This window comes from Fukomys damarensis, unplaced genomic scaffold (assembly GCF_012274545.1).
Source record: "Fukomys damarensis isolate Sample0158 unplaced genomic scaffold, DMR_v1.0_HiC HiC_scaffold_15, whole genome shotgun sequence".
NCBI classification, from domain to species: Eukaryota; Metazoa; Chordata; class Mammalia; order Rodentia; family Bathyergidae; genus Fukomys; species Fukomys damarensis.
Genome location: NW_022900927.1, coordinates 56,790,432 through 56,817,306, shown reverse-complemented (window position 1 = coordinate 56,817,306; position 26,875 = coordinate 56,790,432). Strand labels below are relative to the sequence as shown.

The following is a 26,875-nucleotide window of genomic DNA, read 5'->3' as shown; positions in this document are numbered from 1 at the left end:
TTTTTTTTTTTTTTTTTTTTTTTCCCCGTACCGGGGATTGAACTCGGGTCCTTGCGCTTGCAAAGCAGGCCACCGAACCGCTGAGCTAAATCCCTGGCCCCACATTTTCTTATAAATGGTAGCCATGAATCCTGCTTCTTCCACTCAACACTGTGTAAATAGTGAATTCAGAGAACCAGATGTAACTGCACAAGTCTTAAGTCCTACACTGTTAATTAGATCATTGCAGTTGAAGTGATTTGCTCCATCATTCCCGATTCAGCAACTGGGACCCAAAGCCAACTTGATTGACTGACGGTAGTGAGATGGGACCCAAGCCTGACGCACCAGAGTGCAGCCCCGGCTCCAGGAGACCGCGTCCTGCGTACTACGCGTTCCATCCTGGCAGAAGCTCGGGATCAGGCAGACGCCAACTGCGTGTGGCCTGAGACTTCACGGGGAAGGGCCCGTGGTCCCATGTGCCATTCCTCTGGCATCGGGTCCGAAACAGATCCCGGGACAATGCCGCCATCACAGGCGCAGCTGAGGTGGACACGCGATTCTTAGCACAGGGAGAGCAAACGCGCTTAGAAGCAGTGACTTGAGGGGTGAATGCGAAGTCCTGAAAGGCAGTAACTGTTAAATGTCATTTAAATAAGTATATTGTCTTAGCGTCTGTATGAACCCACTTCAGATCCTCCTGAGTCTCCCTCATGTTCTCTCCGAAGGGAGATTAACCACTGGACACCGGCCGACGTGCGCTACTCAGGAGACCCGCCAGGCCGACACTTGTCAGCACAGCCGCCTTTCCTTCTAGACCTTTATTTCCATCCCCGATGCCTGGCCCACAGTGAATGCCCAAAGACTAAACACGAGGATGAAACTAAGCCTGGAAGAAGTCAGGAAAAAATGGCCACGTCCTTTGACACCACAAAGAAGACCTCTGCTGGGAATTTACACTATTAGGACCCTTCGTCGCAGGCAACGTTCTGAGACAGTATTCGTGTCACCAAAGGCCACTGAGAATTTCAAAAGGCTCTGACATCAGAAAAGGAACACGGGGATTCCAGTCCCACAGGGGCACTAAGAGTGATGGTTACTAGGTTCTTAGAGGCCGGGCATGTGGAGCGCCCGGCAGTGCAGGAGCCGGTGTCTCAGGAGAACGATGGTGCTCAGAAGTCAGCAGTGCCCCTTCTGAGACAGTGACGCTCCCTCAAATCTCAAGTTCAGTAGTACAGAGTAGCTGCCTCATCTATACACTGAATTTACATAAACCCACTTATAAAAGCAAAATAAAAACAGATGGAGCCAGGCATGGTGGCGCACGCCTGTAATCCCAGCACTCAGGAGACTGAGGCAGGAGGATCGCTGTGAGTTCAAGACCAGCCCAGACTACATACTGAATTCCAGTTCAGTCTCAACTACATAGTGAGACCCTGTCTCAAAAAAAAAAAAAGCAGATGGGGATCCCCAGTGATTTGAGTATGTAGGCTTCCAAATGAGCAGGTGTGACCCCAGGGTGCCCCTAAACCTCTCCTGGTGGGAAATCTCCAAGAATCAGCAGCAATGTTCACGTTAAAGACGATAGTTTTCTGATGTTTTGTTTAACAAGATTTCAAACACCAAGTAAGAACAAAATCCCCCAAGCATGGAGAAAAGTTTGTGGCACTTGCAGAGAATGACATTCTGGCCTCCAGCACCATGCTCCCGGCTGGCCATACTGGCACCACGTGCTACTCATTACTGACCAACGCGAAACCCATCGCCTGCCTTCTGTTTACGAAGGGCTCTCTCTCCATTTGCTACTTCACTTTGCCTAGCACGCCATTAGGTCACCAATCCCCTTGTAACTGTAAAGAACTTCGCATTTTAAGCTATATTACTCCTTGTAAAAATTCAACCTGCTACTGGCACCTCAGGCACTCTGACAGAAAATGGTTCGCTTTTCTTTTGTTTCAGGTGGGAAGACGACTTATCTACCGTTCGAAACCTCCATCTGGTAACAAACACAAAACGCTTCTGGTCAGTGATTCGAGAACAAAATCACAGGAGGAAGATTTTTTTTTCAGTTGAATAGGAGCTGAAAGACGTTTTACTACCAGAATGTTTCACAGATTCTCTCCTTAGGAGCCATACCCAGCCCATATGTGATCCTACACCACTGAAGACTGTCTCTACTGAAAAGGCCATACATGGGCTTGGGAATGAGTTTCTTTCGTTGAAGCTTCGTTTTTCATAATTATTATTCCACACCGCTAAACATGTCATATTTGTGTTCTCAGTTGGGGTACAAATCCACGATTACTTCACTAACTACATGGGGAATGACCACAGAAGTGCAATGACGGTTATTCTCTGACAACATGAACATTTAAATGATAGATTACTTCTCTGTAAGGAAGTTCACAGCACGCCGTTATCGCTGTGGGATGTGTCTTTTAACAGTGTACAACTCTAAAATCTGAAGGGATTTCGGGGATTTAAACCTAAGTGAATAGTACATTACGGTCTCAGAACATAACCATGAGACTGATTTTTATTTCACATTAAGTTCTACTCAGAAAACTTTATTCTCTAATATGAACAAACCTTACATATTCAGCCTAAACATCATTTCAAGATTTGTTATGCCCTATCTCCGCAATCATTTTAATTTTCAGATGTAATTTTAGCTACAGTATGCATATAATTTAGTTTATACTGATGCAGAATATGTAGGCTGCTAAACGAAGCACTAAGAAAATGTTAAAAGTGGTTCAAAAAGGTTTTCAAATGTCTCAGTTTCTACAATGATATGAAAATGGCTGAAATTTACCTTCATAAAAATTTCTAAAGTATATAATTATTTGTCATAGAAAACAAAGAGTACTGTGCTTACAAAAGAAAACCAACTTAAATGAAACTGGGAGTTTTTAAAGGATTAGTTCCGTGAATTACCTTTCAATTGTTTCAACAGTTGAGCTTTGCATGTAAATATCTATGTACGATAGTTCACAAGTCAAACTGAAAAACAACACATCTTTATTGTCTAGAAATATATATATAAAAACACACAAAGACGCTACTCTCTCATTTCCCCATCTTCTTCTTCCTCTTCAACACCTCTGATATAAAGGACATTATTACACCTGCAAGCAAAAAGCAGTCCATTTTGTTGTTTCAGCAAGCAACCAAGCATGATCTGAATAAATTTTTCATTACGATACTATTTAAAAGTAAATTTATACCATTCCTTCTCTTTTAAAGAACAGTGTTACCTAGATTTGTTAAAAAGCACAATGGCACTTATTTTTTACCAAGTGATTGCCACAAATAAGATTTTTATGACTTTCCAAAGGGAGTAATTACTAAAATTTGAGGCTTTCTAGTGGTAAAACCCTCAGGAACCAAAATCAATTAAAATTCAAAACTAAGCTCTGGTAACAAAACCCTCTGAAAAAAGATACAGCGAGAACCATGAAGTATATTAATACTAGAAAAATCTTTAGGATGCATAACTCCAAAGTATTTAAATTTTACCTTTGAGAAATTTTACAATTTCAAACATTTCTGCAGTTTGAGAGCACTATGTGAAATAGTGATAAAAAAATAATTCCCAACTGAGGTACCAATTAAACAAGTATTTAATGCTCACCACTAATACACTACTATTTATTACCTTATTAAAACTTCACCCAGATGTCCAGACAAGGCCCCGTCTATGTATTCTTCTGTATTTGCAAGCTTTAAAAAAGAAGATAAAAGTATAATTGCACAGCGATAAAATAGTGTAATACATGTATTACTAGTGAGAAAACTTAATTAACTGAGACCTTTCTATATCAACACTTCAAATGTATCTGCAGCTAATAATAAGATTAGCTTTCTGCTACTATTATAGTTCTTTTTGGTTGTATGTATTCAGTAAAACTAATATTCGTGGATGTAGGCCTTATATATAATAAAGCTTGTTTTAAATGTTGTTAAAGCTGAAGTTATGTGGTATTTTTATCAGATACCAGTGCAGCGTGTCAAGGCAGCCGCCTCTACCTTGTAAGTTATAATTAATATGTTCTCTGAAAATTCAGTTTTAAAGAACCCCAGAAAATAACTTTTCTCAGAGTAAACCACTATGAGTCATACTGAAGCATCCAAATGGGAGTACAAAAGCTGTAACTAAAATATATTAGTCAACAACCAAAACCAAAGAACTGAGCAGGATTTACTTTTTAAATTTTATTCACTAATAAACAGGGAAAAGCAAGTTCTTAAGAGGAGTTTAAAGAGTTAAGAGTGGCGTACATAGTTATTTCTGGGACCCCTGTTATTTCTCATTTTTAAAAATTAAATTAATTATTTATTTTGTACCGGGGATCAAACTCAGGTCCTTGAGCTTTCGAGGCAGGCAGCGGCACCAATGAGCTAAATCCCTGGCTTATTTCTCATTTTAAATTAAACGTTCAGCTTTCCTTCTGTATATAGGTAATAAAATTTATTTGCAGTATTTAAAATCACCACTAGTGCTACGCTCAAAAAGAACAGGAAAAAAGGAAGTGAGACCAGTGGACAAGAGAAAGAAAAACGGCTTTGAGGGGAGGTGAATCATGTGAAAGACTTCATGAACGAGTTCTACCACTCGTGTTATTCCCTTGCCTGTAGAAAACAAAGTGCATGTAACCAAGAATATGGCTTCATCTGAAAGGTGATCACTGAGATGATTCATCTTTTGAGCAACAGCAATCAGAAATAATGCATTCATTTTAAAAAATCATTATTTTTAGCATGTTCTCCCATTTTTAACTGGCTTCTAAATTCCTCAAAATGTCCCAAATGCTTCCTATCCTGTATTACATTCAAAGCCCTCGCCATTGCTTCCTAGGCTTTCAGTGACCTCCACGCCGACCCAACTTTCTGTCATTCTCCCCAGTTCACTCTGTCATTGTCTGGCTGTCCCTGGAATACACCAAGCACACTGGACGCTCTTTCCCAGATACTTTCTTGAGCCATTTCTGGTCTGGGCTTAAATTCACTTCCTCAGTGTCATGGCTGATATCCAGATGTCCCCGTCCCCGCAGAGGCACCTGCACTCATAGGTAGGGCTTTGGGGAGGCGACTGGATCATGCACCAGTCATCACTGGATTAGCCCACCGATGGGTTTATAACTGGGTGTGATACTGGGGGTGAGGCGCTACGGGTGTGTATATATCCCCCATCTTCCCTGTCTGTCGCCGCCACTCCATGAACTCTCCCCATTTTGCTGTGCTACTCTGCCTTGGAGCCAACTATGAACTGAAACCTCTACAAACTCTGAGCCAAACAGACCTTTCTTCCTTTCATTTGCAGGTGTCAGTTATTTTGTCTCAACAATGAGAAAGTACCAAAGACACTCAGAGAGGTGATTGATCTAAACTACTGCTGCATACTTTCACTTCTTTTCTGCTTTCTTTTCCTTCATAGCATCTATGATACCTAATATTACATCGTATTATCTCTAGATCACTTATAATACCTAACACATTTAAATGCTACATAAACAGTTGATACTGTATTGTTTACAGATTAATGGCAAGAAAAAAACCTGTACATGTTTAGTACAGATGCAATGCCCCATAAAGACATTGCTCGTTTAATGACCAAGTTAAATTCCTGAGACTAGGCTGCTAAATGAGGGACTGTGTAGTGTGTACATTACAACATTCAGAACAAAGAAACGGTCAGAGGAACCAACTGAATGACTTGGCTTTTATTTGCCTAACTCTTACAGGCAGTGCTGTAATGTATAACAGAACATAAGTTATAGATAGCACTGTACAGTCCAATCAACAAAAATTATAGTACTGTATATAAACAAGGTGTATTGTACAAAAAGACACTGAGGCTCTATCAACCAAATGAACAAAACTGTACCTAAAAAAGGACAGGTTGTAAATCTGAGAGGCAGATTATAAGTATTTCCAATCCACAGTTGGTTGGATCGACAGATGTGGAACCCACAGATACACAGAGCTGACTGCACGCTACCATTCTGCTTCGTGTACTGAGAGCAGACAAATTCACACAGACAGAAACAATACTGGTGTCAGGGGCTGTGTGGGGCAGAAGGGAATGGGGAGTTATTTTTAACAGGTAGAGTTTTACTTTTAGATGTGAAAAAGTTTTGGTGATGAATGACGGTGACGGCTGTACACGACATGAATGTACTTACTGCTACTGAACATACTTGAAAATGGGTAAAGTGGGAAACTAAGTTCTATGGGAAAAAGAGTGAAACATTTACAGAAATTATTTAATAGACATGCAATCACGCCATCAGTTCCTGTTGGTTCATCTGTCTTCTCTATGAAGAAATACTTTTATTTGTTGTGCCTTAAGCATTCAGTAAAAGATTTAAGAACTTCTTAAAGAAAAAATTCCCTTTTTAAGGTGGGAAGTTTTGGTTTTTCCAGTAAACTACTGTTTTTCCCTTATGGTATCACGGATCAAATGTCAACACGCTTCTTTAACCACTAAGAATAAAATGTGTGGCTCAATTCTGATTTAACTCCATGTCTTAACCTAGTGTTATCACACTTACAACATCCTCCCTGGCCTTGATTTAATTCCTGACTTCTACTTTATGAATTTACTTGTACTTATTCTCACTTACACTAAACCTTTGAGGAATAAGTTGCAGCAAAATGAACAGAAATTTGTAACCTTTCCCTTCTTTACTTACCTGCATGTTCATATAGCCATCTACAGAGACCAGGTAGCCCTTGTACTCCATTCCCCACTTCAGTTTCACCATCACTGGCTTTCCTGTTAATCCATTGAGGAAAGGTTTGGGATTGAGAGGTAAACTCTGTAAAGAACAATAAAAGGATTCAATTGATTCTCTTTCCTTAGATCAGTGTCTACTACTCACTCTCCTCTACCAATGATCAATTAGTATTTTATGGTATTCAAGGGCTAGGGGTGTGGCTCAGTGGTTGCATGCTTAATATGTACCAGGCCCTGGGTTCAATCTCCAGTACACAGACACAGTAATGTGTGTGTATATAAAATATATAAAATACACACACGATACCCAAATGAAACACTGACTGCTTACATCACTCACTGTTCCAAACTCTAAAGAAACACACGTCAAGGCACTTTAAAAAGGGGGGGGCACAGAGTCCCTGTCCCATAGGGCATGGAGGACATATACACAGACAAATATTTATACTGCATGACACTATACAGTAAGATGAGAAATGCTATGCACAAGGGAAGGGTATCACACCAACCAGGGCAAAAAGAAATGGAAAGGGTGCTTGAAATAAAAGTCGCCTCAGTTTGAAAGGAAGAGATGATGTCCACAGAGAAAAGGCTGTTCCAGGAAGGGAGGCTACCTACGTCAAAGGAGGAAAAGTCAAACAGCAAGATAATCTCATGGGGCACAGACACATTCTCTACTGTCAGAGTCCCAAATAAAGGGAGTGGGACAGGTCACACTAAGCAGTCTTTCATTTTAATGCTGCAAGCAAGGACTAAGTCTTATTTCACTTTTTATCATTGGCAGTATCTATTTGGGATTGAGGTAAACTCTGTAAAGAACAATAAAAGGATTCAATTGATTCTCTTTCCTTAGATCAGTGTCTACTACTCACTCTCCTCTACCAATGATCAATTAGTATTTTATGGTATTCAAGGGCTAGGGGTGTGGCTCAGTGGTTGCATGCTTAATATGTACCAGGCCCTGGGTTCAATCTCCAGTACACAGACACAGTAATGTGTGTGTATATAAAATATATAAAATACACACACGATACCCAAATGAAACACTGACTGCTTACATCACTCACTGTTCCAAACTCTAAAGAAACACACGTCAAGGCACTTTAAAAAGGGGGGGGCACAGAGTCCCTGTCCCATAGGGCATGGAGGACATATACACAGACAAATATTTATACTGCATGACACTATACAGTAAGATGAGAAATGCTATGCACAAGGGAAGGGTATCACACCAACCAGGGCAAAAAGAAATGGAAAGGGTGCTTGAAATAAAAGTCGCCTCAGTTTGAAAGGAAGAGATGATGTCCACAGAGAAAAGGCTGTTCCAGGAAGGGAGGCTACCTACGTCAAAGGAGGAAAAGTCAAACAGCAAGATAATCTCATGGGGCACAGACACATTCTCTACTGTCAGAGTCCCAAATAAAGGGAGTGGGACAGGTCACACTAAGCAGTCTTTCATTTTAATGCTGCAAGCAAGGACTAAGTCTTATTTCACTTTTTATCATTGGCAGTATCTCTTTAATGCAATCACTCAAAAATGTTTTTCTGTGTGAGTTCAGATATTTTCCCTCTCATCTGCTCATCCTAAAGACAGGAAAGAACCAGGAACATTGGCTATTAAGCCCCTCTTTTCAGAGTGATTCTGGAGGACACTGGAATCACTGCCAATAACCTCCTAAGAGGGCTCCAAATGTCACTCCAGCTCATTATCCATGAAACAATTATTTTTTTAAAGTCTGCATCAAATCAGGTCATCTCTCTGTGTAACACACAACTACATACTTCCAACTGCACTTGCAACAGACTCAAACAGAATCACTGTTTTTGCAACCAGCTGTACCCTGTCAATTCCTCCAACTGAACAAGTTCTTTGGGGCCTAAGGACCCCTACTCCTGTTCCTCCTCTAAGTGAGTGACTTCCTGTTACTTAGATTTCAGGTTAGCTCCCACAAACCCGGGAAGCCAACCTCGACCAGCCCTTTAATGTAACCACGCGTCCTCTCACAGAATCCTGACTTGCTTCCTTCCTATTGCTTACCATTATTTCAACTGCGTATTTGTTATTATTTGACTAATGTCTTCCTCCCACACCTGACCATATACAGCAGAGTCTGCAACAGGATTTTTACATCCCATCTCCCTAGAGCCTAAGAACTGTATCTGGCAGGTAGCATGTCAATGAGTATTTGCTGGACAAGTAAATGAATGCTTCTTTAAAGCCTGGGCTTTGTGTCCCAGAGAGCTACGGGTCAGGATTCCCAATAACAAGAAAGAAACGCGGATTCTGAAGTGTTGCATGATGAAGAGTGAAAACCTACAGCCTCAATCAACAAAAACTACCTCAGGGTAGGATTCGTATAAATAGGGGAAAGGTGGCTGAGGTTCGCAACGCCAGGAGCGCGCGCCTCCGAAGCCCAGAGCAGCGAGGAAGGGGAGCGCGGCGCCCCGCGCGGATGAATGGGAAACGCGCGAAGCAACCCCAGACCCAGAAAGGTTGTCACGCCCCTTCCCTCGCTCCCTCTCCAGCAAGTTCTCCCGTTCCTCACCATCGCGAATACAGGCGAAAGCTGCACTCTACCCGCCGCCAACCCAGCTGCCGCAGATCCCGCGTGTCCACAGCAGCCCCCGTAGGACCGAACCCTTGAGCGTCAAGAGAAATGGCCGCCAAACAGCAGCGTGACCTTTCACCTCCCACCATAGCTCTTTTCGCTTCTGTGATAGGACATAAAGAGATGCGCGCTGATTGGAGGAGGTGGCTGGGCCGTGTATCCTAGCAACCAGACGTGAGGCGGGAATTTAACCAGTGCTGGCTGCTAGCAGTCAGCTGTGGATTCCGTCCTGGGAGTCTCCGCAAGGCTGCAGAGATCAAGGCTTCTGGTTCGTTACCCAGCCTCGAGCAAATGCCAGCTTGTTTGATGGGTTTACTTGGCCCATTCCTAATTGTGAGAGTGAGACTGGGGCTCTCACAGATTCTGAGGTTTAGGGGACGCCGGTGCCCACTTCTTCCTGAGTATTCTCTACTCTAGCAGCCCGGTTCACCGTTTATTAAGGAAACTGGGAGGAGCGAGACTAGGGCAGGTGAGACGAGGTCAAGCTGAGTGTAGAATAAGGTGTGGTGAGCTCCCTGCCTTTCTGTTCTGTGTGGGCATCAGCCCAGCCAGGGTGATAATTAAGGACGGGAAGAATATTTTACATTATCGTGGGCTCATCGGTCTGATTAACGACATCAATAAGAATCACATCAGTTCTTCCTGCCATCTCTGGCTTCAGATCATCCACCGGAAGAGCTGCTGCCTTTGCTGGGCCCGCGCGGGGCAGTGCCACTGTCCTGCAATCCGGCAGACCAGAGCAGAACCCGGGGTCGGGGGCAGGGGCAGGAAGAGGAGTGAGGCGAGTTCAGCGCCCCCGCCCAGCACGTGGGGTTGGAACCGCACAGGGTTCTCACTGCCAAGCTGTTCTCAGCTGCTGAGGAGGCTTTGAAACCAGTGCCATCCTCGGGGTTGTTGTGAGGGGGAAAAAATCATAAAAATCGTGGGAACTGTGCTTGACTGTGTAAGGGCTTTGTAAGTGTCAATTTTTTGTTGTGTTTTTTGTTTTTATGATTTTATTATATTTTATTCCATTCCCCTCCTCAAACCCCCTCCCGTCCCTATGTACAAAAGCTTTGTTTCCATTTCTATTTTCTCTTGTTTTCTTGTCCCTTCCTCCCTTCCTCCCCCGCTCCTCCCTTGTTCCCCTTCCCATTTGAACATGGTTTTCCCATTTCCTAACATCCATTATTCATTTCAGCCCTTAGTTCCACATTCAGTTTCTCGCACCAGAGAAACAATGCAGTATTTAAACGTATCCGATTTATTTCACTTAAGAGTACGGTCTCAGGGTCCATCCATTGAGATATAAATGTCTGAAGCTCATCCTTCTTTATGGCAGAGTAGTACGCCATTATATTTTTTAAAACCCACATTTTTTTTATCTACTCATCAACTGATGGGCCTTGGGCTGTTTCCAAGATTTAGCTATTACAAACTGTGACTCTATAAACATGGGTGCCCATATATCGCTGTGGTATGATGTTTTTAATTCAGGAAGATACCAAGAAGAGGAATAACTGGGTCAAAAGGAACCTCTAGTTTTAGTTCTTTGAAGAATCTCCACACTGATTTCCCAATAGTTGTAGCAGTCTACATTCCCACCAGCAATAGAGAAAGGTTACTTTTCCCCAGCGCCCTCCAGTGTTTATATTGTTGGTTGATTTCTTGATAGCAGCTATTCTTTCTGGAGTGAAATGGAATCTCAGTGTTGTTTAATTTTCATCTCTCCAATGACCAGTGGTGTTGAACTTTTTTTCATACATTTATTTGCCATTTCTAATTTCTCATCTGAGAAATGTCTTTTTATTTCAGATGCTCGTTTTTGCATTGGCTCTTTAAATTTGGGGGAGTTGGATTTTTTGAGTTCTTTATATATTCTAGATAATAGTCCTTTATCTGAATTAGCTTTTAAAATTTTTTTCCCACTCTGTGGGTTTTCTCTGCACTCATTTGGTGTTTTCTCTGCTGTGCAAAATCTTCTTAACAAGATGAGGTCCTAGTTTGTTTGGTTTTTTTTCTAGTATTTCTCATGCAGTCTGGGTTTTGTTCAAGTCTTTGCCTATTCCTATGTCCTTGAGCATTCCACTTACTCTCTCTTCAAGAAGATTTAGTGTTTCTGTTTTAATACTTAGATCTTTTATCCATTTCAATTTTAGGTTAGTGCATGGTGAAAGATATGGATCTAGTTTCAATTTTTGGCATTTGGAAAGCCAGTTTTTACAGCGTCATTTATTAAAGAGGCTATCTTTCTTCCAGTGAAGGTGTTTGGCTTCTTTGTTAAGGTGGTTGAGTAGGTCTGGAGTTATTTCTGCATCCTCTAGTCTGTTCTGTTGTTCCTCAGGTCTGTCCTTTGGTCAGTGCCATGCTGTTTTTATCACCATAGCTTTGTAGTATAATTCAAAGTCAGGGATTCTGACACCCTCTGCTTTGCCTTTGTTGCCCAGAATTGCCTTTGCTATTCTAGGTTTCTTCTGGTTCCAAATGAATTTTAGAATTTTTTTTTCTAATTCTGTGGGATAAGCTGTTGGCATTTTGATTGGGATTGCATTGAATCTGTATAATAATTTTGGAAATATGGCCATTTTCACTATCCTGGTTCTTCCTATCCAAGAACAAGGGATATCTTTCCATTTTCTGATATCCTCTTCGATCCTTTTCTTTTTCAGAGTACTGTAGGTTTTGTTTGTTTGTTTGTTGGTTGGTTGGTTTCTTTCTCTTCCAGGGATCAAACTCAGGACCTTGTGCTTGCAAGGCAGGCGGCAGAACGACTGAGCTAAATCCCCAGCTGCAGAGTACTGTAGACTTCAATGCAGAGGTCTTTTACTTCATTAGATTGATTCTTAGGTATTTCCATTTTTTGGATGCTATTTTGAAAGGGATTGTTTTTCACATTTCTCCATGAGTCTGTTATTTGTATATAGGAAAGCTATTGATGTTTAAGTGTTGACTTTGTATCCAGCTACACCACTGAATTTGGTTGTCAATCTAAAAGTCTTTTGGTGGATTTTTTGAGATCATTTGTGTAGAGTATCATGTCATCCACAAATAATGATAATTTAACTTCTTCCTCTCCTATCCTTATTCCTTTTATTTCTTTTTCTTGTCTAATTTCTCTGGCAATTAGAACTGTACTGAACAAGAGTGGTGACAGTGAATATCCTTGTCTTGTTCCTGACTTTAGAGTGAAAGCTTTCGGGTTTTGTCCATTTAGTATGGTGTTGGCTTTGGTTTGTTATAGATGGCTTTTATCAGATTGAAATAAAGACCATCTATACCAATTTTCTGTAGGATTTTTATCATGAATGAGTGTTGAATTTTGTCAAATGGTTTTTCTGCATCCATTGAGAGGATCACATAGTTTGTCCTTCGCTCTGTTAATATAGTGTATTACATAGCAAATGTTAATTGTTACTTTAATTTTGCTTTTTAGTATAGTTTACACCAAACAGTTGTTGGCATTGTTTACACACAAAGTTCCACAGATTTTTCTCTTAGTCAATCATTTTATGAATCTTTAGCTTTTATAGTGATTTAGTACCTGACCTTTTACAATTGTTTTGGAAATGTCCACACAGTCTGTGATTTATTTGGATAATCAACCCCAAGTTAGCTGTGAGGAAGCAGGTCCAGAGGGTAACTTGTCCAGGGCTACCCAGCTCAGTTTAAACCCCCAAACTCTGCTTTTGCGACTTTATAAAGCTACCTTGCAAAAAGCACAATATGTAGTTTAGAACTCTTTCATCCAATTGTTTTCTCAATGAAGTGAAACAAAATACTACAGTAATTTATGTAAAGATGGTTAGTTTTTCTCTTCATATTAAATATTAATCTTAAATATCTTATTTAAAATTAAGTGGGCATAAGGGCCCTGGTGCTTTTCTAATTAAAAGTGTCCCATATATTTTGTGGAAATTCTGGAAAAAAGTTCTAAGACATAAATCTATAAGGAATGATCAAAATATATGGTGAGTGTTTAAATTTTAAAAATATATTACAGTAAAAGACACACTGCAATTAATCCCCCTCAAAATACTCCCTCTCTTCAAACACTGGTCCCATCACTCTTGCCACTTTTTGAGGCTGTTCTTGAAGTCCTCTTTCCTGAGTGTTTTTATGAGGTGTGCTTGAAAATACATTAAATGTGGTTGCTGAGTTCCATCCAATGGAAAGAGAAAGCTTGTGAAAACGTCAGGTGGGTCCTCATCCACCTCTGCACTTCATCTGGCATTCTGAGACTTCTGGTTCTCTTCCAAAGTCAAAATCTTCATGGAAGTCAATATTTTGAATCAATTCAGGACATCAAGGCAGCCAGGACAATGCACCTATATATCCACAACTTCACTTTATATTGAGCAAATCATAATTAAATATTCCTTCAAAGTGTGATTTAATGTCTCCATTATACTCCATATTACACAAATGTGATTATTAATGATTCTGTTGTTTCCATCCCTCCCCATTATAAACAATTTGTATTGAACATATATCAAGCATATCTATGGCTCTACCATAAGTCCTTAGAAATATGATTCCTGGCTTAAAGGACATTACTATTTTAAATATATATCATGATATGGGCATGTGGTTCAACAAAATATCCATCAGAATAATTAGCTCTACTATGGAACAAATATATTTTTAAGATAAAATAGAATACTTATTGACAGTATGGTAAGAACTGAGTTCTACCACTGCTTAACATGTGATCCAAAAATTCCAATGGCTCACAAACATCTGAAAAGGGATTTATCAAATGATCATGGAATGTTATTGGAGAAGAAAGAAATACACACAGATACACACACACACACACACACACACACACACAAACACACATATATGATATAATATGGTCTCCATGCTGTGCTAGGATATTTCATGTGGTCTATCTTGTTTGAATCTTTGCAGTACTTCAGGGTCAATATTATCCCCATTGCAGAGATGGGAAGTGTTCAGAAAGGTTATCTATTGGGCTGAGACTGTGTAGAAAGTAAAATGGCTCCAAACTCTAGTACTTTTCTTTACACGATGCTGTCTTTCCCCTAAATGTGTTTGCATAGAGAACAAGTATATGGAAATACAAATATTACTACAGGATGGGGAAAGGGTTTGGAAAGCTGCTTTTAAGATTGATCTTTATTTTCTTTATTCTTATACACTCAGCATCTTACTTTTATGATTATGGTCAGAGTTAGTTATAGTTTGGACCAGAATAGGTTGGAGTAGGGTCTGAGATTTGAGTGCCCTCTGACTGGTAGAAACTTTATGCCTAAGAGGTGTGACTCTTTTGTTTTGTGAAGAATTGAAGACCTCAAAACATTTTCTTCTGAGTCTCGTTGGGATTCTGAAGACTGTTATGCTAGGGAGGAAACTGTACCCCAAAGGAAACGTGGCATTGTGGTTCGGGGCAAAGACTGAGTTCAAATCCAGATTTTGCCATGTGCGAGTTATTCCCACTTCAGTTTCCTCATCAATAATCGCAAGGACAGCACCCATCTGGCAGGGGTGCTCTCAGATTACAATGTTTGTCGTGCTGATCTGTCCAAGTGACAAGGCCTAAGGACAAGAGACCAGGTCACCACAGCGGGATCACCATGGGACGCTGGGTCCCACTGGAAAGGCACAGGCTGTCAGCTGCTTTGGGCAACGTTTGTTCCTTGTTTAAAATATTCTGGGCCTTTGGCTGTGGTCCCTCCACTCTTCTGGTGGAATTCACTGTCTGTGACACCCCTCTGGGCCCCTCGCATGGCTCCATGGGATCTGGGGCCACTGAACCACACAACCATAATGATGTCCCTACTGTTTGCCGTGCTGTTGCAAACAGCTGCCATGCTGGGATCCACAGATTCTCGCTGTCTACTCTTGGCACCTTGGAGAGGTAACAGGCTTACTCCTTGCCACCGGAAGTTGAGGTTCATTCCTGACCCTTCTTCACAGAGTTGACCTGAAATGGAAAACATCACACTGAGTGTACTCGCTGGTTGATGGTGGATGTTCCATACATGTTTGCTCGCTCCCACATTTATAACCAATCAGCATCTAACCACCATCCTCAAAACATTTGGTTCAAATGATGTGAAACCTGTGTAAAAGCAGTGCCATGGTTATTTATGGGGATACCAATCCTTCCACGGGCCAGAGGTCATTCAAGATTAGATTGGTCTAGGCCTAAAGACTGCCATTTGCTATTGCCCTAGGATGATGACGACAATTTCAGATAGAGCTTTTTTCTGTTTGATTCAGTCAGCAATCTTCTTAACCCAGATTGTTTTTCATAGAAATAGAACTGCCAGTTCTGACCTTCAAATGTTCTCTTATTATTAAGTCAGCATTGATGTATCAGATTTTATACACAGAATTCTAGAGCTATCTAGTCTAAACTGTTTTTTGTTTTTTTTTTTTTTTTTTGAGACAGGGTCTTGCTATGTAGTTCAGGCTGGCCTTGAACTCACTATGTACCTCAGGCTGACCTTGAACTTGCAGCGATCCTCCTGCCTCAGCCTCAGTATTCAGAGCTCATCCTCCTCACAGAAGGATGACCTGGCACAGGTGTCAAAACTAAATGGGGTGAGAAAGGATGCAGGAGAGGAGACGGCAGCAGGAAGGAAGACACAGTCAAAGGAATCAACATATTAAAAACTATTAAAGTTTCCCTGGTGTGAATAATCTGCAGTAATACATAAGATCTTAATAAGATTACTGACATTTAGAAATGGGAAGAAAGGAGCTAAAGGTGTAGGGAAGGTGGGATGGGTAGGGAAGGGTAATAGGGAAAAGAAAAAAATGTGAGAGAATGAAAAGATGAAAACAAAGTGTTTGTAGATGGGGAGGGGAGGAGGGGGTGAAGGGAGGGCAGAGGTAAGGGGAAAAAATGAGAATCAAGACCTGTCATGTAGAGGTACAAGATCCCAACAATGAATGTAACTGTACTGTATCCCTAAAATGTACCAATAAACTCAATTAAAGCTGAAAAAAAAAACTATTAAAACCAGGTTTTTCAATACCAGAGAAGGGATCACAAATATGGAAAGAGAAAAAACTAGAAAAATGCTACTGTTATGGCTCGTGTCTAGATGTCCCCCTAAAGCCACATGCTTTAGTCATAGGTGGGGCTTTTTCAGAGGTGACTGCACCTAGAGTGTGTGACTGACTCATGGTGCAATGCTAGGATTGAGGGTGGGTGGTTACTAAACCAGTACACTGGTTTGGCACAGCGCTGATCCCAAGAGCCTGGGTACAATATAAGGACAGAAAGAAGCTTGGTTTGTCCTTCACTTGCTTTACTACCTTCTGCCCACCATAAACTGTTTCTCCTCATGATGCCATCTTGCTTTGGAGCCAGCCAACCATGGACTGAAACCTCTACAAACTATAAGCCAAATAAACCTTTCCTCCTTTAACAGGACATTGAGTATTTTGTCTCAGCAAGGAGAAAAGTAACCAAGACAGCTACCATGCTGTATGAGAAGCTATTGTGATTGACTCAAGTGATAGATACAGAAAAATAGTGGATATGTGAGCCAGTTTTAAAGGAGCAATGCTCCTGGGTGTGGAGTGGTATTGCACTGTGGTTTTGCTTTGCATTTCTCTAATAACTACCGGTGCTAAGTACCTTTTCATGTGCTTTCTGGGCCATTTTCTTTAAAGAAACATCCACTCAAGTCCTGCAGACCTTCTTATGTGTTTGTTTGTTAGAAGCCTTGAATACTGTGCCCAATGAAAAATTAAATGAAAATTTTTTAAAGGAGAAATGATTTCACTGCTCTGGGCCTCATGTTCATTTTACAATGAAGGTATTTGTCAGGAGCCATTCTACATAATTTTGGGGGGAAGCCATTTCCCAATTAAATTATGACCAGGGCTATCTGAGGCCTCAGTGTGATACTGTGATGCTCAAGGGCAAGATTACGTCAGCTGAAGACATCCTGGTTCTTGGAGAACTGAGTAGTAAGACAAAAAGAGAAAGGTCTCACCTGGGGAGGGACAAATTCCTTACAGTTTAACCCCCCCCCCCGTTGTAATGAGTACTGTTTTACTCACCTCACCTCCTCATCAACATAAGCTCCTCCTAGACCTAAGATCTTCATCAGCATAAAATCCTCATCATCATAGGATTATTGTCTGAGCCCTCTGACACTCCCACCAATTATAAAGTCCTCATCAATTTGGGATTATCACCACCCTCTGAGTCATCTGCTACCCCTAGGAGCCCAATAAATAGCAGCAAGCTCAGGGTGTCTTTGTCTTTGCATGCTTAGAGGCACTGACCTCCCAGCCCCCCATGTACTTTGAAATTATGCAAGTCTCTATTGTCTTTTTCTCTTTAGCTTCCGCTGTCCCCCTTTCTAGGCAAAAGATCGATCACCCTCTGATAGGGGTTAGACTAGATCAGGCTTTTGACCTTAATAATATAACATTTGGAGCCAAATGGTTCCTTCTAGGGAAGTTGTCTGTGCCGTGTAGCACACTGAGCAGCTTCGCCTACCAGGTGCCAAAGCATTTGCTTTTCTCCTCAGTTGTGGCAACCAAAAATGTAACATGTCCCCGGGGACACAAATGCCCCCTCGCTGTGAACCACTAGAGACCAATAGTGTAAGAGCAGAGGCTCCTGGATCTGTGTCATTTTGCAGGTAGTAATAAGACTTTGCAAACTAATTTCATTATTGAAACAAATCAACAGGGCTGGGGGATTTAGCTCAGTGGTTCCACCACCTGCCTTGCAAGCACAAGGACCCGAGTTTGATCCCTGGTACCAAAAAAAAAAAAAAAACAGAACAACAAATTGTATATTTTTTTTCATGGAAACTATATAGATTAAAACCTCAGCTTTCTCTTCATTAGAACAAAATCTACTCAGGACTCACATACCACTTGATTATCACGAATCAAAGCAGCTCTGATGACGTATTTATATATCTGGTTTATAAAAAGGAGAGCAGCGAGCAGAGGCGGTGCACACTTGTGATCCCACCACCCTGGGAGGCTGAAACATGAAAATCACCAGTCTGACGACAGCCTGGGCAGCTTCGCAAGACCCTGTCTCAAAATTTTAAAAATAAAATTTAAAAGGAAGATACTGTCATCATATTATTCTTTTGTTTTGTAAATTAAACTCAGTTTGGTTCTTGGCCACGTTTCCACAGGGTGGCAGTGGTGAGTTTTGAGTAAAATTTCAGATTGACCCCAGGGCCGTTGGAAGTTAGTGTAGCTGAGGGCTTTACCGTTGTTAAAAACACAAAACAAAGCCCCCTGCAGTTTCGCCCACAGTCTCCTGTGCAGTGCAATCTCCCCCAGCTTCCTCATCCCTCAGATGTCTCCACTGAACCCAATATTTAAAAATAAAGCTGGCTCTTCTACTCCGGCAGATACCGTTCCCAGAGGTACCACCCACTTCCGCTCGGGCTGAACAGCTGAAGGTCTGGACGCCTCCCGGCTGCTCACCAACCTTTGCCGGGCGCCTGTTTCCAGCAGTCTGAATCCCACTCCTTCAGCTCTTGCTGTTCTGTGCCGCACACCACAAAGCCTGCCACGCTCTTTGCACAGCTCCCTGTTCTTACACAGGACACTCTCCCATCCAGAAATCCCTTCCCCGTGTGCTTTGCCTGAATCATTTCTCCCTGCCTTACCTCCGTGGTCCTGCTCAATGCCCATTTGCTACCTGACTCGCTTCCTCCCTCACTAGTTGTTCTGTTACAGGGCGCTACACCATCTACGATGTTTTAACACCAATTATCTTACAGAAAAGCATCTACTACTAGTCATTCTCAACACATATGCAATCCCTAGCATATAAGAGCAAATTTCTTAATGAGTAGATAAATAGCTGAATTGATGGCTTGGACCTTAAAATTATACTATTTGAATATTCTTTTTTTTTTTTTTTTTGTACCAGGGATCGAACCCAGGACCTTTCACTTGCAAGGCAGGTGTGGTGCCACTGAGCTAAATCCCTGGCCCTATTTGAATATTCTTAAAATGCACATATGTGTGTGTGTGTGTGTGTGCGCGTGTGTATAAAATAGAAAAGAAACATGCATACTTAAGATATTCCTAGATTGATATTTAAAATAGTAACAAATCAAGCGATTTGTCCAGCAATTGTGGTATAATATCTAGGTATATGATAGATACATTATGCAATCATTTCAAATGTTATCACCAAAACATTTTTAAGAGTGATCAAATGTTTGTGCTATGAGAAGTAAACACTAGGATATGATTTATATATTATTCCAGTATATTCAAATGCTTACAAACTTTTGCACAGTAAAAAGAAACCAAAATGTTAACAGTGGTTATTTGACATTGGAGTTATAGTTGATAAAGGAATATAAGGACATAATTAATAAAGTTTGATGACAATCATATAGAAGAAAACATAATAAAAATAGATAGCATTAAGAGGACAAAAAAATCATAATAGCAACCTTATTATTACAAAGATTTTTCCAAGTACGGCAGAGACCACTGTTCACATTTCCTTTCTTTTCAAGCACTGCTGGACTGCATTTCCCAGCTGCCATTACTACTGGGTGAGGTCACGTGAGAGTAGCCCAGCAAAGAGAATGTGAAAAATGTGCACTGCCTGCAGCCTGGCTCATCGAAATCTTCCATGACGATCCTAGGTCTTTTCCCTTCTAAGTTGATGCCAATGTAAATTTAGAAACCATGCACTGAGAAAGGAAACTTGGTCTCTGGGTGAACACGTGAAAAGAGAGCTGCTTACTGAACAAGAAATGAAGTGAATGCCTATTTGTAAAGCTACAGGAGCTTTGATATTTTGAGTAAGACTCTAACAGAACATAAAAGAGAGAAAAATAAGTCAACAATGGATGTTGAAGACCACGAGCTAGATTATTACAGAAATATGAGCACATTTTAATACACTTACCACTTTCTAACATCCTATGATAAAGTTGGAGGACTGTTTATATTCACAAATGAAGATATCAACTCTCAAAGTTGTAGACAATATGTACCGAATTGATGGTCAGATAGTAAGCATTTCTTACAATCAGAATCCTCTTGTCATAGGGGAAAAAACTAAGAAGTCAATTCTATAAAAGTGGGTTGGTTACCTTGAAGACAGATTAAATGGGAATCGTCAGTCTTCATTTCAAATGACTGCAACTCTACATTGTTAGCTATAGTAATACTGTAGTTTCAAAAGACACATTAATAGAATGCAAAACACTTAATAAATTTAGCAATAAAATTATAAAGACTGCTTGCATAAAAATAATTCCATTTTCAGTACTTCTTACTGTTCAGTTTATTTTGTTCTTCTAGGATGGGCGAACATTGTTTCCTTATTTTTACCTCAGTACTTGATGTTAATTGGTTCTGGGAGGTGTAATAAGTACCAAAAAGGACAAACACCAGACAAATGGTTTGAACTGAAAAGGGGACCAAGTCACACAATCAACACAGATGAGTTGAGACAAAATTTTCACATCAATGAGTTCACAGCAGTCTAGTACCAAGGTATAGCTGTAATGCCAGTCGCTCTTCTAGGAGCTGTGGACACAGAAATTCTGAAAGGAAGGGGTAATTGAGTGGAAAAAAACATACAAGGAAACAGTTTTAAAGCTACCATGTGCTGTAAGGAAATGAATTAGGCAAGTAGACAGAGAGTTGGTAGAGATCGAAACCAACTTGGATCAAGGAGATCTAATGTACTTGGAGGGCAATTGGCCAAATAACAAATATACAAAACAAACAATAAATCAGCCAAATCCTACAGCAGGCTCTTGGACTGTTCGCTACAGAATTTCACTGCCAAAGGCATGATGTTCAGTAATTGCTACTGATAAGCTGAGTTCACTGAGAGACAGTGTCTTCTGGATGACCCCTGTGGCTCTCTCATAAACCCTCTTCTGCTCCCCAAGAGCTCCAGTGCTAACAGTTCTGGGCAGCTAGCATTCCCAGCCTCAGAATTCGACTCCCTGAGCAGCTGCGACCCAAGGGACGACTGTTTTCCCTTCACACCAGGGTTCTTCTCATGCGAGAGGGCAGATGAGTTGCTCTTCTGGGGAACAATCTTGGAGATCTGTAGCTACGCCTCACCCACACGACGGTGTCCATGGGATGCCCGTGCTGCTGCTGACGCCTCTGCCTGCGGATTCCTGCCTGCCCTGGGTAGCCCTGCTCAGCAGGTGGCATCGAGGTGGCGATTCTCCTGGCCAGGGAGTGGATGATCAAACAAGTTGAGGAAGACGACAACCGGACTCTACTCTGATCTCAACATGCTATAGAATTACAGATGAGGAAATCAGCAAAGCCTTGAACCTGGAATCTTCATCCTTGTTCTCTTCCTCTGACTCGGAAGGCTCAGTAAAGTCACTGCTTGGTTGACCATAAAGTATCCCTGCTCTTTCAATGCAGACATCCACGATGCTCTTGGAGAACAGTGACTTTTGTCCTTTTTGATTATGGTTTTCCTAGCCTTGGGAAATGAATGAATGAATTACTGTCATGGAAGGAATTTTGTTTGTTTGTTTTTAAATTAACTTTTCAATTTACAGAAATGTTGCATGCATAGTATGCAGGGAATTTTATTTTTCCTGAGCCATTTGAGAGCAAGTTGTCAACATAACACTTCATCGTGCCAAAATTCTTTATTGTTTATTTTTTACGCACAAGGACATTTTCATATATAAGTACTACTCACATCAAAAGCAGGAAAATAAACAACATCCTACTGTTACCATTTAATCCACTTTACCCATTCAAACTCCTTGGGATCCCAGTGATTTCCATAGCAAGAGGGTCCGATCCATACTTGTTTTATCTGTTTGGTCTCATTCACCCAGGAACAGTTCCTTGATATTTTCCCGACCTTCATGACTTTTGACAGCAAAGATCTTCCTTTTTATTGGAACCCAACAGTAAAGGGGTCTTACTGTGAAAATTTAAAGTCTGTTTTCCCACCGCTGCTCAAAACCTGCTTGCTGCCTGACGACCTTCATGAAAAGACTAAGTCTAACGGTGACCAAAGCAGCTTGGCCCTTTCCCAGGCAAGAATGAGGGTGTGCTCAAGTGTGTGGATGTGTACAATACACACGTCACCACACACTTGTTCCATGAGTAGTTTTGACTCAATAATCAATACTATCAGAGCAAGTGCTGAGGTCTTAATCCCTGACCGATGATAGAAATTCACGTGCAATAAAAGGAGATCGTTTCTTTACAAGATAATTTCATGTGTGTGCGGCCTATTTGCGAGAGGAAAGAGATACGCTGTTTTCATTCATTTTTGTTCTGAATTAAAATAAACCCACATTAAATAAATGTGGCCAATTTGGAATTTAGGAGAATTCCATTGGCGCTGAATTCATCATTGTTCTCTGAAAAGAAAAAGATGCTAAGAAAACTAGTTGTATAATCAAGAGTGTAGAAGAAATCCCCAGCAACTTAGAAAGAATTCTTTTCTAACTTTTAAAAAGCATCCTTGATATCACCAAAAGGTATACTTTAGCAGAAACAAAGGCCACAAGTTCTAGCTAGATCAGCTGATAAACTAATCATTACTACTCATTTCTATTCTTGGACTAATACTCTATCAGTCCTCATGTGTTTTATTATTTGTAAAACATAAAATAAAATTTGTTTTGTTTGTGTTTTGATACTGGGGATTGAACTCTGGACCTTGTGCTTGCAAAGCAGGCAGCTTCACCACTGAGCTAAACCCCCAGGCCAAAGTTTGTTTTTATAGTAGCTTTTTATCTATGAAACAGCACCCTGTTAATTCAAAGAATTTAGAAAATCTAAACAAGCACAGAGAAATTTAAAAATACCCAAAATATATACACAAAAATAACTGTTAATGTTTTGAATGATTGCCCTTAAATCATTTTTGCACACATTTAACTATTAAAATATCAGACATCGATAGAGCTTGCTAAGCTGTTCTTCTGACTTAGTAACATATCATGAAGGTTTTCACATGCCAATATATATTACTTTGCCTCAATGCTTTTTAACAGCTGCATAATATTCCACCTCATGTTATAGTATAATTTGTTGCATCTCTTATTGGAAATCCAGGTTGGTTATGACTTTTTGTAATTGTAGCAGTACTATAATCATCTTTATACATACTTTTTGTGTGTACCTTTTCAATGTTTCTCATACTAAAATATTAAAAAGGAGATTGTTTGAAAGCAGCACACATTCAGTAGTATAAGCACCTAGGAGCCGCTATCTTCTAAAGCTACCAGGTACTACCTGAGTGCTTCTGAGAAACACTGCCCCAGACTACAGCTTGATCTTTAATTTTGCTGGTAGTATCTCTGCCATACAGAAAATATCAATACTTCTAGCACATTAATATTTTTCTTTAGAGTGTCAGCTTTTTATTTCCTTTCAATTTTGTCTTTATCATTAAAATATTTATCATTAAAATATTTCCCCTTTATTCTTCCCCCCAGTTTTTTGTGGATTAAAAGTCTTAGTGTTTTTACAAGGAAAATTTTCAAAACTATTACTTTGACATACTATGCACATCTTTTTTCCAATCTGTTCTTATGGAACCAAGAAAGAATAATTTTTCGTAAAAGTTACATAAGATATTTATTTTTATGCTGTGTCTGTGGTACAGGTGAGAGGGAACTTTTGACTCTGCTCATTATGTTCCAATGTTAGAGCTTTGTTTTAGTTTGTATCAATATCAAAGCATCAGAAGCTATGGTTTTGCTAATATTCTCTAATTCTGATTTAGCAAGCATTATTAGTGCTTGCCTCGGCAGCACATATACTCAAAAGAGTTATTAATAATAGGTGTAATTCCAGTTGAAATATTTCAATACCACTTACTAAAATGGGAAAGAAGGGCTACCAGTAAAAATAACTTGGTGGGCTAGGGATGTAGCTCAGTGGCACCGTGCCTGCCTGACAAGTGCAAGGTCCTGAGTTCGATTCCTGGTACCGAAAATAAATAAATAAATAACTTAGAAAGTTAAATTGCACACACGTGAAGTGACTAATTCCTTCTGGTCCACATGTGAACACAGATGAGGTCTACGGAGGGTGCCACTGGAGCTGAAGGAGCAGAGATGGAGGGGCATTTGATAAACTAGCTCAAAGGAACCCTATGCAGTGGACCCTGGCATTTCCTTTCTTTTTCTTTTTTTTTTTTTTTGGTTTTGTTTTTTGTATGTTTTTTTGAGGGGTGGCTAATACCACAGAAAGATGACACGTGTTTACTGTTCTCTTTCATGTTGTTAGGAGCACATTACTTCTTACTCTCTTGTTCTCTCCTTCCCATGCAGCCTGTGACTTTACATTTTCCTGCTTTCCGGGTTTGTCCAGATTTCTTTACTGCCCCTTTCTTTGTCAAGACTTTCAGTTGCAGGTAACTGAAACCAAAGTCAAACTGCCCTGAGCCAAAAAACTTAATTATAGTCTCTGTTTGCATTTTTATGGCACAAAAATGCATGCAGGTGAGGAAACTCCGGTTGGGATCATTCACTAGGGGTTGAAGAAATTTGGAAGCAAGTCAAGAAAGATTAAAATACTGTTTTCGAGAGAAAAGTGGAAGGCTTGTCCTATTAAATGCTTTTTGGTCTTCTTAGCAGTGCATTTAAAGCTCTCGATCTCAGCACCACTGATTTTTCATTGAGCTAAGATATGCATACAGCAAACTTTGTTGTTTTAATCATTTGTTTGTTTGTTTTTGGTACCCAGGATTGAATTCCGGTCCTTGCACTGCCAAGGCAGGTGGCAGAACCACTAAGCTAAATCCCCAGTGAAGCAGTATAATTTGTTACCAGATTCCTAAGTGCGCCTCCTGTCGCCTACCCTTTTGGTGTATGGTATGACACAGGTGGAAAGATGCTCTTCCTCAAAACGTACTGGCTGCAGTGGCCATCACTGTGGGACTCTCTTTGAAAGGAATCTTTTTGTTCACAAAATCCAATACTTCCCTGAAAAGGTTAAGCAACACGATGTTTTGACTTTGGGTCTTAATATGATCCATTTAGAAATAACGCCTTCTATATCTTTTTATTGCATGTATCACCAGTTTCCTATTAACTAATATTTTCCTTTTACCGCATTTATCCACACAACTTCCTCTTAGTCAATATGATGTTTTGGCTTTTGGTTTTAGTATATTTCTTTACAAATATGCGAGGACAGATTCTTCCATTGAATACACCAGAGAGACAAATTGTCCAATTCATTCAAATTTTCATTGTAAGATTTATTTTTACCTTTGAAGAAGTAACAGGAAAAATCTGCTATACGCACTTATGAATATTAGACACAGAACTATTGCAATTTGACTTTGTATCAGGATCAATTGTGCTTTCAGCATTAAACAAATAGAACATTTAATTGCCAGTAGAGCAGTAAGAGAAGAGTCCAGGTGGCACTGCTTGCGGACAACTAACTGGTCCAAGTTGTCTAGATTGGAATGGACACCTTTACATGGATGTGTAGGACTGAAAATTGTTGAAGTATTAAATTAAGAAGTTTATTTTCATTTTTATCATATATTTTATAGAGTAACATCAACCAACGTGCTGGAAGATAGTACCTCTGTATTCTAATAAAAAAGGAGTATCTGCCTTAGAATTCTGATGTTACATCATCTTGACCTATGTATTCAGCAGCTCCAGCGAACAAGATAACATAGGCAAACATTCAAGGAGCATGGTAATCGCACATCAAGAAATATGTGAGGTTTACTAAACCCAGGTGTGATTCTGTACCCAATTTTTGCAACGCCTAAAATAATGGAGCTTGAATACTATTCTAACTTTTAAAGTACCAGAGAACATTTTCCATGCATTACAGGAAGGATGTGCGTTATTTAGTTAAGGAGAAACAAGGCAGTTAATATTATTTGCAATGTTTAACATAGCTGATGTGAGCTCTTAGATATGAAGTACCAGGTAAGAGAAAAAGATTCAGGGCTATTATGCACCAAATTTTAGTTTTATTGTTTTCTTTTAGTAGTCATCATGATGTATTACCTATAGTTATTGCAACTCTGAGAAGAAAAACTTTAAACTATTACAACTGGCCATCACTGCTGTTCAGTTAACTTGCTTGACGTCTGCAGGGCTTCGTCAAATAATGGGGTTCTAATAGACAATCCAACTATGATACAATATTATTTTCTAATAGTTTAATTCATAAAGGCAAAAATGAAGATTAAAATTAAACATATCCCTCAAATTGCAACTAGGCTTTTAATTATACAAACCGTTTATCCAAATAGTCCTAAAATAAAGAACAAGACAGCTTTTAAGTAATCAGGTTTTTGTAGATAAAACTTTTAATTTTCCATGCATGTTGAAGAGCTGAGGTAGCAAAATATATATATATTTTTTAATTGAGTTTATTGGTACATTTAGGGATACAGTACAGTTACATTCATTGTTGGGATCTTGCACCTTTACATGGCAAGTCTTGATTCTCATTTTTTTCCCCTTACCTCTGCCCTCCCTTCACCCCCTCCTCCCCTCCCCATCTACAAACACTTTATTTTCATCTTTTCATTCTCTCACATTTTTTTCTTTTCCCTTTTTGTTCTTCCCCTACGTATCACACCTTCCCTACA

At 40.1% G+C, this 26,875-nt stretch overlaps 2 protein-coding genes across 3 annotated transcripts in view; one reads left to right on the top strand and one right to left on the bottom strand.

The window, feature by feature from the left end:
* Nucleotides 1-2,052, top strand: part of Ccdc38 (coiled-coil domain containing 38) — a 54,350-nt gene extending 52,298 nt beyond the window's left edge. For both annotated transcript variants that reach the window (XM_010629172.3, XM_010629173.3), the window contains exon 16: nucleotides 1,939-2,052. In XM_010629172.3, the coding sequence (XP_010627474.1) occupies nucleotides 1,939-2,052 (114 nt within the window). The remainder of the gene's footprint in view (nucleotides 1-1,938) is intronic.
* Nucleotides 1,923-9,389, bottom strand: Snrpf (small nuclear ribonucleoprotein polypeptide F). Its single transcript, XM_010629170.2, has 4 exons — nucleotides 9,265-9,389; nucleotides 6,675-6,800; nucleotides 3,638-3,702; nucleotides 1,923-3,107 (listed from the first exon to the last, which is right to left on the bottom strand). Exons 1-4 carry the CDS (start codon nucleotides 9,265-9,267, stop codon nucleotides 3,041-3,043), a joined length of 261 nt encoding a protein of 86 aa, XP_010627472.1. The 5' UTR covers nucleotides 9,268-9,389; the 3' UTR covers nucleotides 1,923-3,040.
* Between the last annotated feature and the right edge of the window lie 17,486 nt (nucleotides 9,390-26,875).

Coding starts and splice junctions, on each gene's coding strand:
- Snrpf (XM_010629170.2), bottom strand. Junction 3,703..6,674: donor ATGGCTATATGAACATGCAG/GTAAGTAAAGAA, acceptor TCTTTTTTAAAG/CTTGCAAATACAGAAGAATA. Junction 3,108..3,637: donor CTGGGTGAAGTTTTAATAAG/GTAATAAATAGT, acceptor TTTTGCTTGCAG/GTGTAATAATGTCCTTTATA.